This window comes from Spermophilus citellus, assembly GCF_964194105.1.
Source record: "Spermophilus citellus genome assembly, chromosome: 8".
NCBI classification, from domain to species: domain Eukaryota; kingdom Metazoa; phylum Chordata; class Mammalia; order Rodentia; family Sciuridae; genus Spermophilus; species Spermophilus citellus.
In genome coordinates, this window is record NC_138189.1 from 6145770 (window position 1) to 6159469 (window position 13700).

The following is a 13700-nucleotide window of genomic DNA, read 5'->3' on the forward strand; positions in this document are numbered from 1 at the left end:
AAGGGGAGTGGCCCCCTCCTTGGAGTCCTGGGAAGGACCGTGCGTTGGTACAGGTTGACAGGTGAGTGGGACTCCAGAAAAGAGAGGGAAGGACATTTAGACAGGAAAGAGAGCATGCGCAGGCGCAGGGCCGGGAAGAGAGCATGCGCAGGCGCAGGGCCAGGAAGAGCTGGGCTGGGGGAAGACAGGACCCCGGGTGGTGGAGATGGGCTCTACTGAGGCAGGGAGGCTGGTGGCCAGAGGTGGGTGGGGCACATAGGTGGTGGCCAGGTGGTGAAGACCACACCAAGGCATCTGGAGTTAATGAGTCTAGTTCTGTTGGTTGGATTAATAATTACTAATGTGGATCAGGATGAATCCTGGGAACACGAAGGGCAGAGTATTGGCTGGATGGGCCCGGGGAAGACAGCACTGCTCAGAAGCTGCTGGAAGCTCTGGCAGCCATGCAGGCAGAAAGCAGGGAGGATCTGAGTTAGAGAGGGGCAGAGGTGACAGACAGAAGGGGTGGCTATGGACCCACTTCGGGATAATGGAACATCAAGGCTTCGTTGGAGCCAACAGAACCTGACCTGCAGCTGAGGCAAAGCTTCCCAGCTCACTGTGGTAGTCAGCAAGAAATAGCTGTTTGGTGTTTTAGGCTGCTGAAATCCTGGGGCTGTTTGTTAGGTAGCATCATTGTAGTAAAACCTAACAGATACACCCACTTGGATTTCTTTTCTCCTCCCTCCCTCTTTCTCTCTTTCTTTCTTTCCCTTTCTTTTTCTTTTCTTTTCTTTTTTTTTTTTTTTGTTACCAGAGATTGAACTCAGGGGCACTCAACCACTGTGCCACATCCCTAGTCCTTTTTATATTTTATTTAGAGACAGAATCTTGCTGAGTTGCTTAGGGCCTTGCTGAGTTGCTGATCACTTTGAACTTGTGATCTTCCTGCCTCAGCCTCCCGAGCTGCTGGGATTACAGGTGTGCACTACTGTGCCTGGCCACCCTTGGATTTCTTAAGTGGAGCTTCTCCTTTCTCCATTCTACCTCTGCATGGTGTAATAACAGTATCAATACCGCTTTACAGATCAGGCAACTGAAGCTCTAAGAGTTCAGTAACTCTGTCAAGTTTCCCCAGCTAAAATGTCAGAGAAGGATTTGACTCCAGGACTGTCTTGGAACCCTACCCTCCCGTCTGTCTACACAGTGCTACCTCATGAATAAACCAACTTCTGGAAGAGACATGTTGACCTGTCAGAAGCCTTGTTGCTCCTGAGCTGGGGAGAGGAAGGATCAGGGGCTGACCTTGTTATTTGAAGAGGGGGTGTTAGAACCACCACAGTGGGTCTGGCCTCAAGGCAATGCAGATTTTTGCCCAGCTTCCATCCTTTGAAGCTGGTGCATGGGTAGGACTGGGTCTGGGGGCTCAGGGGCATCCTGTAGCAAGGAGTGGAGCTTTTCCTGGTGTAAAGCAGAGTTGAGTCTTTTGATCTCAGCAGCAGCAGCAGCAGCAGCAGCAGCAGCAGCAGTGAAATCCTGGGCATTTTCCTACTGATTTTATCATTTGTCTCAGGGAAGCAAATCCCATTTAAAATATGTCTTCAGACAAAGGGAGATCAATGAGTTCAGACAGAAGACTATTTGCTGACCAGAGTAGGAAGACCACCTTTGTGCTAAAATGTTCTACAAAAATCCTCTTAGTCCAATTTTGCAGAAGCCAATGTGTGGAAGGAGATCCGGGCTCTGCCTGGGATAAATAAAGAGGGGCTTATTAACCCTCTAGGTGGTTAGAATTCTGCCCAGGAGGCTGCCTCTGAGGCTGGCTGGAGAGATGCCCTGGCTTCCAGCTGCTTTTCCTCTGCCAGGCTCTTTAGACAACGTGGGAAAGAGCCCAGGTGAGACGGTGCAGCCAGTCCTGATGGGAAACCATGGCCCCATGACCCTGGAGCTCACTTTAGCACATCTCAGCAGCAGAGGGAAAACGCTGACTCCAAGAGTGATGAGAAGCATGGTCTTTTGGATCACAGCTCTGGAAGTTTGTATTACCCCCCGTGCAGCTTCATGCCTCTGAGCCTCTGCTTGCACCATTCCCTCCATTACAGGATTCTCCTGTATCTCCAAGGTCTACACAGGGTTTGTGAGTCACAGCTCAGTTCCTAGCTCCAACTGTAATGTTTTGCTAATTGGAAGAGAAAGCCCTTGCTCGGTGTACTTTATCATCTCCTGCTGGAACTTTCCTGTAACCATTATGCAAACCTACCCTGGCCACGACCATGTCATCCTGTACCCTCCCCTATCAATGGGGCTTGTTGCATGAACGAGGGAATGGATTTCCCAGAAGCATCTGAAGGCAAATGTAGAACTGTGTATGGAGCATGTGTGTACCTTTCTTGGCTGATTAAATCCTCTGTCCATTGATTTCACAGCACTGGGCAGATTCCCCTTCTCCACTCATCTACCAGTGAAGATTTGTCAGGCACCCAATCTTTGTATTGGAGCAAAGAACCAAGACCTGGAGACAGTTTCTTGATTCAAGGAGCCAAGTGCCTGGAGGGCCAGCAGCCCTGCAGTGAGTGGTGAGATGCAGATACAGTGTCACTGTAGCTGCCACATGAGCCAGCCCCCGCCCCCTACTCAGCACTCCTGCTTGGTCCAGAAGAGGTGATTGCCATAAATCCCAGAGGACGCAGAGCCCCATCCCTGTGGCAGTCTCCAAGCAGTGTCGTGTCCAGCGCCGAGAGGTAATTTCCAAACCCAAGCTCTTTGCTTGCTTCTGTGGGTGCAGTGGGGCATCCTGCTCCTGGTCCCTCCTGCTCTCCTATCTACCTCTCCCATGCTCCCATAGCCTCACCTCTTTCACAGTCTTCCCTGGAAAAACACTGTCCCACTTTTTGACCCTTTCCTCACCTCACTGTCTCTACTGTGAAGATACACAGGGTCTCTTCCTTCTGGGACCCTTCTTTCCTTCTCCAGCCTCCAATAATGCATCCACTCTGGGACTTGCCAGCACAAAAGCCAGGGGAGAATCCTCCCTGGAGAGCAGCCCAGGGCAAGGTGTGGCACAGGTGTCGAGCAGGGAAGGAGGGAAGCTCAGAACACCTGTGATCAGGTCTGTTGGTCTCATCACATTCACCACTTCAACTACCACCATTCCCCATTTCCAGATGAGAAAACTGAGGCCAGGAGAGACCACATCATGTTCCCAGGACCCCAAAGCTGGGAAGTACCTGTTCTTCCTACCTGCCATGTCTTTCCTTCTCTGTCTTCTTCTTTGCCTACTTCACCTGTGACTCAAATGCAAAGAGAAACTTCTCCAGGGAGGTTTTCAATAAACATCTTGTCTTGTCTAGCCCCCTCCTAGTGTGCACTTCTTTAACACTTTAAACTTGCTCCATAGCAGGCATCACAGTTGAAATTGTATGTTTCCTTGGATGATCCTTAGGTTAACATCTATCTTTAGCATCAGATTGCAAGCTTCTAGAGGAAAGGAAAGTCATATCTATACCTCTCTCTGTATAAACCCAGTGTGTAAATGGCATCTGAAACATAGTAAGTGCTCAATAAATATGTGCTGAATGCAAGAATGAATAGCCAAATTTCAAACCCCTGTCTCTCCTGCACCACAAGTTAGTGTTGTTCAGGAAGACAGAGGGGAAGCAGGTCATTTCGGGTTCTGGAATGACTACCCAGCCCATTTGGGGAAGTGCAAGTGAGTGATCAATTTTGCTTCTACTGCTGGTGCTGTCTCCACTGCAGGCTGCATGTGGAGCAGTGGCAGGAGAGAAGCAAGGGCCGTGGGAAAGGCATGGGCAAGATGATGGAAAGATCTTGCATGCCTGGCCGGGCTGGGACTCTCAGGGACATGGTCACAGCCGGGTTTTAGAAACAGCACTCTACCTGTGGTTCAGTGGTGGGTGGTCAGAGAATCAAGGCTGGAGGCTAAGATGGTGTCACTGTAATACAGGGCACAGAAGACCCAGTCCTGCACAGGCGGAAATGCTGGACAGGAGAGACGGGAGGAAGCAGGGCTCTCCAGTTTCAGTTCAGCACCCTGACAGCTGTCTTGCCATGTCCAGCTGCAGGAAGCACTGAGAGGGAGGGGGGCTGCGGTGTTCAAGGCTGAGAATCTGGGGCACCTGCAGGTGCTGGTCCAGCGGCAGAGGGGGCAGCGGCAGGTGTGGTGGAGGGAGGGGATGAGAAGCTCCAGTCCTGCTTGCAGACCTCACATGCTGCAGGTGTGTGTCCCAGGTGGAGCGAGGAGCAGGCTGCTCCCATCCACCTCCCTCCCTGCAGCTCAGCTGAGCTCACACCAGCAGCCAGACTGGAGTGGTTCCCAGTGGGACTTGTCCTCTGGGAGGTGCTCTAAGGGCTGGGAAGGCTGCTGTCTCTCTTCCCTCTTCCTCCACCTGCTTTCCCCAACCTGCTTAGACTTTGAAACACCTTTCCAGGCCTCAGTTTCCTCTCCTGAAAAACGCTGAGTTTTTATTTTATTTTATTTTATTTTTTTTTTTATCTATCCCTCCCAAGATTACAACAAGAAGAGAATGTGACAGTGCCCTCAGGAGGCAGCTCCAGCCTTTGGGGAGGGTCCTCCCCCCCTTTTCTTCTGAGTTCAGTTAAAATTATTTTTCAAAGGAAAAATCACTCACAGGTTGGAAGTGGTGGGGAGAGCGCCTCCCTTCAAGGGGTCAGGGGAAGCAGTTTCGGAGGAGCAGGGTGGTCCAGGAGATGCTGTAAGTACTTGTGCCTTTTCCTGGACGGTGTCCCTGGGTCCTGACACGTGCAGAGATGTAGGAATAATTATCTCACGTTTGCTGATGAAGAAACCAAGGCCAGGTGAAGTTAGATGGGGCGCTCAAGGTCGTGCAGCCAGGAATAAGTCTGGATTTGGGGCTCAGGTCAGTGAGAAATCCAACGCGGCCTTCTTCACCCTACAAAGCTTCCCCATCCCCCCACCCAGCCTCCCAAACGTGGCCAGGGCGGGGGGCTGCATGGCTGGGCCAGGCCAGGCACCTTCCCTGGCTCCGGCGAGGGTCTGGCACTGGCGCACCTCTCAGAGTGTGGGCTGCCCCTGGGCTCTGGCAGACGGAGCGCAGACAATTAGAAAGCCAGGGCCCAGGTGGGGCGGGAGCGGGGAAAGGAGCGCGCAGCGAAGGGCGGGAGCGCGGGACCCAGAGCGGCGCGGGACGGCGGGCCAGAGCTCCTGCGCTCTCCCTGCGCCCGCAGCTCCCGGCCCCCGCCCCTCGGTGGCGGTGGCAGCTTGCTCTTCCCTTCCCCGGCTCCGAACCAGATACCGCGTTGTAGGCTCTTGGAAACAGCCCTTGCCGCCCGCGGGCACCAGACGCTTGCTGCCCCAGCTCCGGGACTGGAGGGCTCAAGGCGTCCACCGCTCCGGGTCCCGGCTCAGTGCACGGTGAGCGCTCCTCGGGGCTCAGGGGTCTCTGGGCTGCGGGTCCTGGGGCACCCCTTGGGGTGCCCCATGGGGCCTCCTGGGGGACACAGGGCTGAAGTTGTAATCACGCTTAGCTTGCCGCTGCCCCCAAGCCAGACATGCTGCCTCCCCGGCGCAATGGCACCGCGTACTGGGCTCGGTTCAGGCTGCAGCAGCAACTGGTTCAGGGGGGCGCCTTGGGCGGCTCAGCTGGGGCCGCGCCCCTGGGGCCAGTGCAGGTGGTCACCGCGGGCCTCCTGACACTCCTCATTGTCTGGACCCTGTTTGGCAACGTGCTGGTCTGTGCTGCCATCGTGCACAGTCGCCACCTGCGTGCGAAGATGACCAACGTTTTCATCGTGTCTCTGGCAGTGTCCGACCTCTTTGTGGCACTGCTGGTCATGCCCTGGAAGGCAGTCGCCGAAGTGGCTGGTTACTGGCCTTTTGGGGCATTCTGCGACGTCTGGGTGGCCTTTGATATCATGTGCTCTACGGCCTCCATCCTGAACTTGTGCATCATCAGTGTGGACCGCTACTGGGCCATCTCCAGGCCCTTCCGCTATGAATGCAAGATGACCCAAACCGTAGCCTTAGTCATGGTGGGTCTGGCTTGGACCTTGTCCATCCTCATCTCCTTCATTCCAGTCCAGTTCAACTGGCACAGAGACAAGTCGGGCTCCCGGGGCCAGGAGGACCTTCCATCCAACCTGGCCAATGGGACGCCCTGGGAGGAAGCCGGGGAGCCCAATGCGAGGGCAGAGAACTGTGACTCCAGCCTGAACCGAACCTACGCCATCTCCTCCTCCCTCATCAGCTTCTACATCCCTGTGGCCATCATGATTGTGACCTACACGCGCATCTACCGTATTGCGCAGGTGCAGATCCGCAGGATCTCCTCCTTGGAGAGGGCCGCGGAGCATGCGCAGAGTTGCCGGAGCAGAGCCCCAGGAGAACCCGACACCAACCTGCGGGCTTCCATCAAGAAGGAGACCAAGGTCCTCAAGACCCTGTCTGTGATCATGGGGGTGTTCGTGTGCTGCTGGCTGCCCTTCTTCATCCTCAACTGCATGGTTCCCTTTTGCAACGGGGACCCGCAGGCCGGCTTCCCCTGCGTCAGTGAGACCACCTTCGATGTCTTTGTCTGGTTTGGCTGGGCCAACTCCTCACTCAACCCTATTATCTACGCTTTCAACGCTGACTTCCGGAAGGTGTTCGCACAGCTGCTGGGGTGCAGTCACCTCTGCTCCCGCACGCGTGTGGAGACGGTGAACATCAGCAATGAGCTCATCTCCTACAACCAAGACACGGTCTTCCACAAGGATATTGTAGGGCCCTATATCCATATGATTCCCAACGCGGTGGCACCTGGAGACAGGCAGGTGGACAACGAGGAGGAGGAGGAGGAGGAGGGCCCTTTAGATCACTTATCCGGGACTTTTCAGACGCCCCCAGATGGTGATCCTGCTGCCGAGTCTGTCTGTGACCTGGACTGCCAGGGGGAGATTTCATTAGGCAAAATAACACCTTTCACCCCAAATGGATTGCCTGAAACTGCATAAGAAGTACCCTCTTAGAACTACAAAACCCACAGACCTCTGTGAGCATACACTCTTGCTCACCATGTGCACATTCTCAGCGCTGCTCGGTTCTTCACTGTTCTGTCTCTGTGTGCACATGCTTAGAAGCTCTGCCCTATTGATTCTTATCTGAAAGCATTGGCAGAAGCAGTGGGAATAATCTGGGTCAAACAGATTCAGCCTAGCACAGATGGACCAGAGGTCCTAGAAGAAAATGGGGAGCTTGGTCCTTTAAAGATACACTCTCCCTTCCCCTTTCAAACAAAGAACTTGTTCAGTGATTATTTGGTTGGCTGAGTTTTAAACACCATGTTCAGGGTGTGAGTGGTGATGCTGGGGTGCAGTGGGGTGTCTATGTCTTGCTTCTCTGGTCTTACGCTCCTGCAGGGTCTTTACTGAGGCCTCAGTGCTTCTGGTGTCTGATAAACACAAGGCATGTGTACAGTGGGGTGAATCCTGTTGCTTGGCAAGGCTGGTTTTCAGGACTGCTCCTGGAGATGCCATGGCATGCTCCCCTTCCCCAGAATTGGGATTTGAGTACACCCTTAAAAAGCACCAAAAATGTTTGCTGGGTGTAGAAGTGTGTATTTATTTTGACCTTAAATGAACACACAGGACAAAGGACCTTGAAGAGCTTCCGATTTCTTTTTGTTAGATGAACACGTTTCAAGTATGTATTGAAGGCTGGTTTCATAGCTACGGCATTAGATACGTGGACTGCTTAAGCCTGGGGCTCTCATTTATTTTTTCTCACTTGGCATTTTCTATTTAAAAGAACATAAGACGATTCTCCTGATTCCTAGATGATGGCTATCAGTTCACTGAAGAGGTCATCCGGGATAACAGCACTATTTTCCTCCATCTCTAATCTAGGGTGTGTTTTAAAAAGATGTGGCTTTTGGTACACTGTTTTCTGAAGGGCTTTGAGTGGTGTGAGTCAATACACTTTGAAAAAGAAATCCCACTGTTAAATAGACACATTTACTTGCAGATGATAGTAAATAAGAGGATGCATTTTAACTGAGATGACATTGGAATGAATTTGAAATTGGAAAATCTGCAGGTTGAATTGCTCAGTAAAAGAGCTCAACTCACACCAATCTCTGCGCTTCCCCCTGCAATGTGCAGAGCCAAGGCTTCTTACTCCAACCCCGCTGCAGTGGAGGGCGTGTTATTGCCATTAGACTAAATGTAAAAACTGCTGATGGGAGCAAATGGAATGGGAACGGGTAGCTTCTCACAAGTCCCGGCTTTGAAGCAGCCTAGTCAAGGGCAGTTCGATCTGTTCTGGTCCCCTCAAGGATAATTTTGTGTTGGTCTTCTGTGTCACAGTGTCTTGTTCACTGCAGAATGTGCAGTGCCTGGCGCATAATGCTTAATAAATATTTGTTGAATGAATAACTATTTCTGGAACAGTGCGATGGAAAGCAAAATCCCATTTGGCACATTCATTTTCATATTTGATTTCATAAAACTGATACTGGAATCTGAAGTCTTTTTTTTTGACATTTTATGAACAAATAGCTAAGCAAAACATCAGGGCCAGTGAATAGAATGATGCTTTAGGATTGGGAGATGACTGTGTGACCTTGAGTGAGTCTGCTAAGCTCTCTGGGCCTCACTTTCTGTGTACCAGGGAGGCCTCTATGAGATCACCACACTCTGTGATGCTAATGTTCATGGGCAGAGTCTGTAGTGAAATAAACTCAGCAAACCCATATTCAGAGCCTGTTTACAGGGGGCCTTAGAGCATTTCCTAAGCATTACGAGTCCCCAAGTGGGGGAGAATTCTGCCTTGTTTCCCAGCGTCTTTGACTTTGCGAATCCTCATTTGGTAGAATTCTGTCACTCTTTCTCTGGAGTCTGCAGTTCCAGGGAACACAGTTTAAAAACACCTATCTGGAATTGTCTAACGTGCACCATTCTATTCTAAAGGACAGATTGTCATGAACAGAATCTTTCAGGGCAAATGCCATTCTAGGCCCCTTTTTAAATAAGTTCTGTGTTGGGGAAAATGCACCACGCGAGGACGTTGGAATTCCCTCTGTAAATATCATCCTCACGTCTTATAATTATTTACATCTCCTGGATGCGTGCACTGCCTTGAATGCTGGGCAGGCCTCTCATCAACCTCTCTGCATCTGGGAACTTGTGGGGAGCCACACCAATGAACCCAAGCTGCTGGATCCTGGGCGTGTTGTACTGCGCTCTACTGACCACTGTGTGCAGCATCAGGCACCAGGAGATAGAACCAGCAGGGTGGTCAGCCTCTTTTGTGTGAAGGGTGGCTAGGGAGGCCTCTCGGAGGGAATGGTGAAGGAAGTTGGGGCAAAGTCGGGGTTGGGCAGTGGCGGTGTCTGGGAGGCAGAGCAAGGCAGGAGAGGAAGGCAGTGCCAAGGCTGGAACTGGCTTGTGTTTTGCACAGCTGAGAAGAGGAGGGTGACCAGAGTGTTGGTGAAGAGGGGAGTGTGCTGGGTTAACGCAAATGATAGCAATAGGGACACTCGCTCTGCATAGGCACCACACATGCATTCATTTATTTGACCCTCATGACCCCATGCAGTAGTTTTGTTACCCATTTTACAGATGAGGATGCTTAATCATGAGCCTGTGGTCACCCTGCTCATGAGTGGCAGAGATAAACTGAGCCCAGGGAGCCGGGCCCTAGGTTCTTGAATCCTAACTGCCCTTTGATGGTGAGAGGGGCGGCCAGGACCTCCCTAAGTAGCAGATGCTCTGATGCTCATTTTGTAACATCTGGCTGTTTGCACACTTGCATTAACTGGCTGATGGGTTCATTCCTATGTAGTTGCTAGCGGACCTTCATGTGCACCTGATCCAGGCTTGAAGGGAAGGCAGCTGAGGGTAGTGGGCAGAATAGCCGTGGAGCAAGCCTGACATGGAGGGGCCATGTGCTTTCTTGGATTCTTATCTGATCTTCACATTAACCTCACATGTTCTTATTATCTTTCCATTTTACAGTCAGGGACTCTGAGGCACAAAAAGGTTACGTTGCTTATTCAAGGTCATAGAGAAGTGGTGGAGCCAGTGTTTACATCTAGGCCAGTGTTTCTCAATTGGGGCAATTGGGAATTTGCTTACTCTCCCATGGTGACATCTGGTTATGCCTGGAGACATTTTGGTTGTCCCAATTGGGTGAGGGTACTCCTGCCTTCCCTTGGACAGAGTCTAGAGATGCTGTAAGCATCCCATGGTGCACAGACAGCCCCTACAACAGAGAGTCATCTAGACCCAAAGGCACAGAGTATCGCGGTTCATGGGCTTCAGCCCAGGCTAAGGGACTCCAGGTTCCAGCGCCCACCCAAGCCCACCCTACCTGGGCTTTGCAGCTCCCCACCCTGAGTTGGAATTTGAGCTCTGCCATTTATTGGTTGTCTGGATTTGGGCACCTCTCTGAGCTTCTGCTTCTATGTCTGAGCGATGGGCACCTGGATACCAGAGGCGCAGGTAATGCAGAGTTACGTTGGTGTCATCCCATCCTCTTCTTGTAGAGAACTCTGTGTCTTGAGGACTTGGAGGCCCCTGGCCCGGCTAGAGCTGCCTCCTAGCTAAGCTATCTATCCTGCCCAGCACCGCCTTCTCAGCTTGGAACCGTGTCTACACAGGGTGGTGCCCAGTGAGTGCTAATTCTCTCTCTCTACATGTGTGGCCCCTATGTCCCCCAGTGCTGGGTGCTGTAATGAGGCAGTAATTCAGTGATTTGCTCAGCAAGTCTCAGTCTAGGTCAGCACTGATCTGGGACCCAGGAAGGAAGTGCCATGAGCTGCAGCACAGTGGAGCCCGGGGTCCAGCAGGGAGGGGGGCCTCCACAGGATCCCCAGATGCTCAAATGCTGGGCGAGGCCATGCAGCCTGCCTGCTGGTTGGTTGAGTCAGTTGAGGTGGGGAGGGCCCCAGGGATGCCCCAAGGTCACCCAACCAGATACACCAGACTGAATTTGAGTGTGCCTGCCTGTCATTCCTGCACCTTCCCACCACCCTTCCTTCTTCTTTTTTTTTTTTTTTAGATTTTTATTTTATTTCTTTTTATTTTTTGTTTTAATTAGTTACACATGATGGTACGATGACCTTGACACATTGTACATTTGAATCAGATAGGATATAATTTCTCATTTTTCTGAGTATACAGGTTGCAGAATCATATTGGCCATGCAGTCACATATACCACCTTTCCATCTTATTTGCCTGACTCTAGTCCTGGTGTATGTGATGGCAGGAACAAACTGTCCCCCACTTTGAAAAAGTTCTGAGGCCAGTTGGTGAGACAAAATGTGGCCGCTTTTGGGGGGGACCATTGTCTCCCAGGAGTGACAGAGGCTCCCCAGCCATGTCCACCTTGAGGAGGTCTCCCAGTCCGGTGGCTTCTTGGTGGCTGGACTTCCTGCACAATATCCCAGGGCTCCAGATGCGTGCGGCAGAGGAGAAGGAGGTGGACACTGGGTCTCCTTTTGTGACCTGGCCTCCCTGGCCACACTCCCTCTTTAGAAAAGGGAGTCAGCACATCCAGACCATGTTCAAGGGGGAGTGGATTGGACTTCACCTCTCTTTGGGAAAAAGCATCAAAGAATTGGCTGGGGAGATGCTTCATGCTGCCTCATTCAAAACCTTTATTTGGATATAACCTCAGACTTGGAAAAGGTTGCAAAATAGTATAAGGAACTCCTTGACCCAGAGTCCTCCAACATGAATATCTCACTTCTCTCTTCCTCGTCATCTAGGATGTGACGCTTATTTCCCTGTGACACTTGGGTGCACGTTGTCTGGAACCAGGGCACTCCCTGTCTAACCCGCCGGCCTCCAGCAGCTCTCCTGCTAATCCCCCCACAGCAGGACAAGCCAAGCCTGAGGGGCGCATGAAGTCGTCACCGTGCTTCCTTCCCCCCTCAGCCTGAAACAGTTGCTGCCTCCTTGTCTTTCATGATGTTGACCTGTGAATGGTACCTCACCAGTCACTCGGTGGGGTGTCCTCAAGCTCGGACGTCTGGTGTTTGGTCCTGGTTGGATTCTGACATGCGTGTGGAGCGGAACTCCCTCGGGAAGCTAGAAAGTCCCCCTCCAGTGTCGTCACAGGAGACGGTGCTGTCAGTTAGCCCATTAGTAACAGTGCTCCCATTGCTCAGTGTGTGACTGTGGTGTCCCTGATCGATGCCCTGAGTAATAAATATGTGTCCTTTGGAGAAATACACGGCTTCAGACACCCTATTCATCCTTAGACTTTCACCCATCCCTTTTAGCACCTATTAACGATCCTTTTCTAAATAAATTACTATTGTGGCTGCCAAGGGATGTTTATTAAAAGAAATTCCATTATCTTTCTAAGTTTATTCTTGGTTTTCCCCTGTGAAGAAGAACATTTATGTGTTTGTTTATATCAATGTAGATTCTTGGATTCCTCGTTTTTCCCAACAGGTGAGAATCCTTTATTCTCTCTATTTATTAAGATGTTCACAAGGTCCTAGCTTGGCCAGGGGGAACCCTTTCAAATTGTGTCTTGTGTGTTTTAGACATGTGTTAATATTCTTGAGCATTTTTCTACTTTTTGACACAAGGTATTTGAGGCACATCTTGGATATTCTCTGCCTAAGTCCTGTAGCCAGCCATTTCTCTGAGGAGCCCTATTTCTTTTTAGTAGAGAAAGGTATTTAGAAAGCAAGATTTGGGTACTGAGGTTTCATTGCTTCTGGAACATTGCTAGACCTGCTCAAAAGACAGCTGAGAAATAGAGGCATGTGTATATACACACACAGGCTCCTAAGATTCCTATGTGTGTGTATACAAACGCAGAAGCCCCCGGGTGTATTTCTATGTCCAGCTAATGACATATTCGAGTCCCACAGGGACGTGTTCTACAACCATCTGCCTGGCTCCACCCTGACTCCCTGACTTCCTGTTCACGAGCCCTAGAAATCAAAGAGGTGGTGACCTGCCTGGGTTTTCCCCACCCACATTTAAATGTTAAGTTGCTCACGGTGTAGTGTGTTGTCAGGGCTGTGTGATGTGGTGCGAGTGGAATGTACAGAAGAAGCGCTCCACAGTGAGTGAGGAGTCAATGTCATCTTCGTGGTAGCTCTAAAGCCCGCAGCTCTGCGACTGTGCCCTCAAGAGCCAAGAGCACAGGCAGCACCTCTATGTTCTGTGCAGTGTTCTGTGCTTCATTTTAGGGAGCTCCTGGGGACAAGAGCACTGGGCCAAGATCCAGGAGGAGGGTAGAATGGCTGCCCAGGAAACCAGAGAAGGTGGTGAGCTCCATAACCAGGAAATGACTGACAGTGGGCCCAGCGAAGAGAGCGGTCTCAAGGCGGTGTGGGCCCTGCGAGGTCTCTGTGCTGGTTTGGGGGGAAGGACATGAAAGGACCCTGAGTACATCCACTCACAAGCAGGGGCCAGGGTCTTTGGACTTCTGCTTCAACCTGTTAATGAGACACAATTTTAACATTCCTGGTATGGGCCTGGTGACACCTGGGTCCCATCTGCAGGATATTGACACAATGCTGGGCCCCGGGGGAAACACTGAGAACACTATTTATTAAGCTCCTCTAGGAGCATCCAGACCCTCAAAGCTATCAGGGAACTGCCACCAGCACTCCAACAGTGACAGAATCAAGGTGAATGGTAGCCAACATTTGCTGGCCACAGACTCCTTGTGGTGTTTGTCTGGCTTCTCATACAAACACCAGGTTAAGGAAGCACCAT

At 51.3% G+C, this 13700-nt stretch overlaps 1 protein-coding gene across 1 annotated transcript; it reads left to right on the forward strand.

Moving 5' to 3' along the window:
- Nucleotides 1-5529: 5529 nt before the first annotated feature.
- DRD5 (dopamine receptor D5) lies at nt 5530-6969 on the forward strand (the record flags this gene model as incomplete). The annotated part of the gene is made up of 1 exon (XM_081304556.1): nt 5530-6969. The coding sequence occupies one exon, from the start codon at nt 5530-5532 to the stop codon at nt 6967-6969; it is 1440 nt and encodes a 479-aa protein (XP_081160682.1).
- Between the last annotated feature and the right edge of the window lie 6731 nt (nt 6970-13700).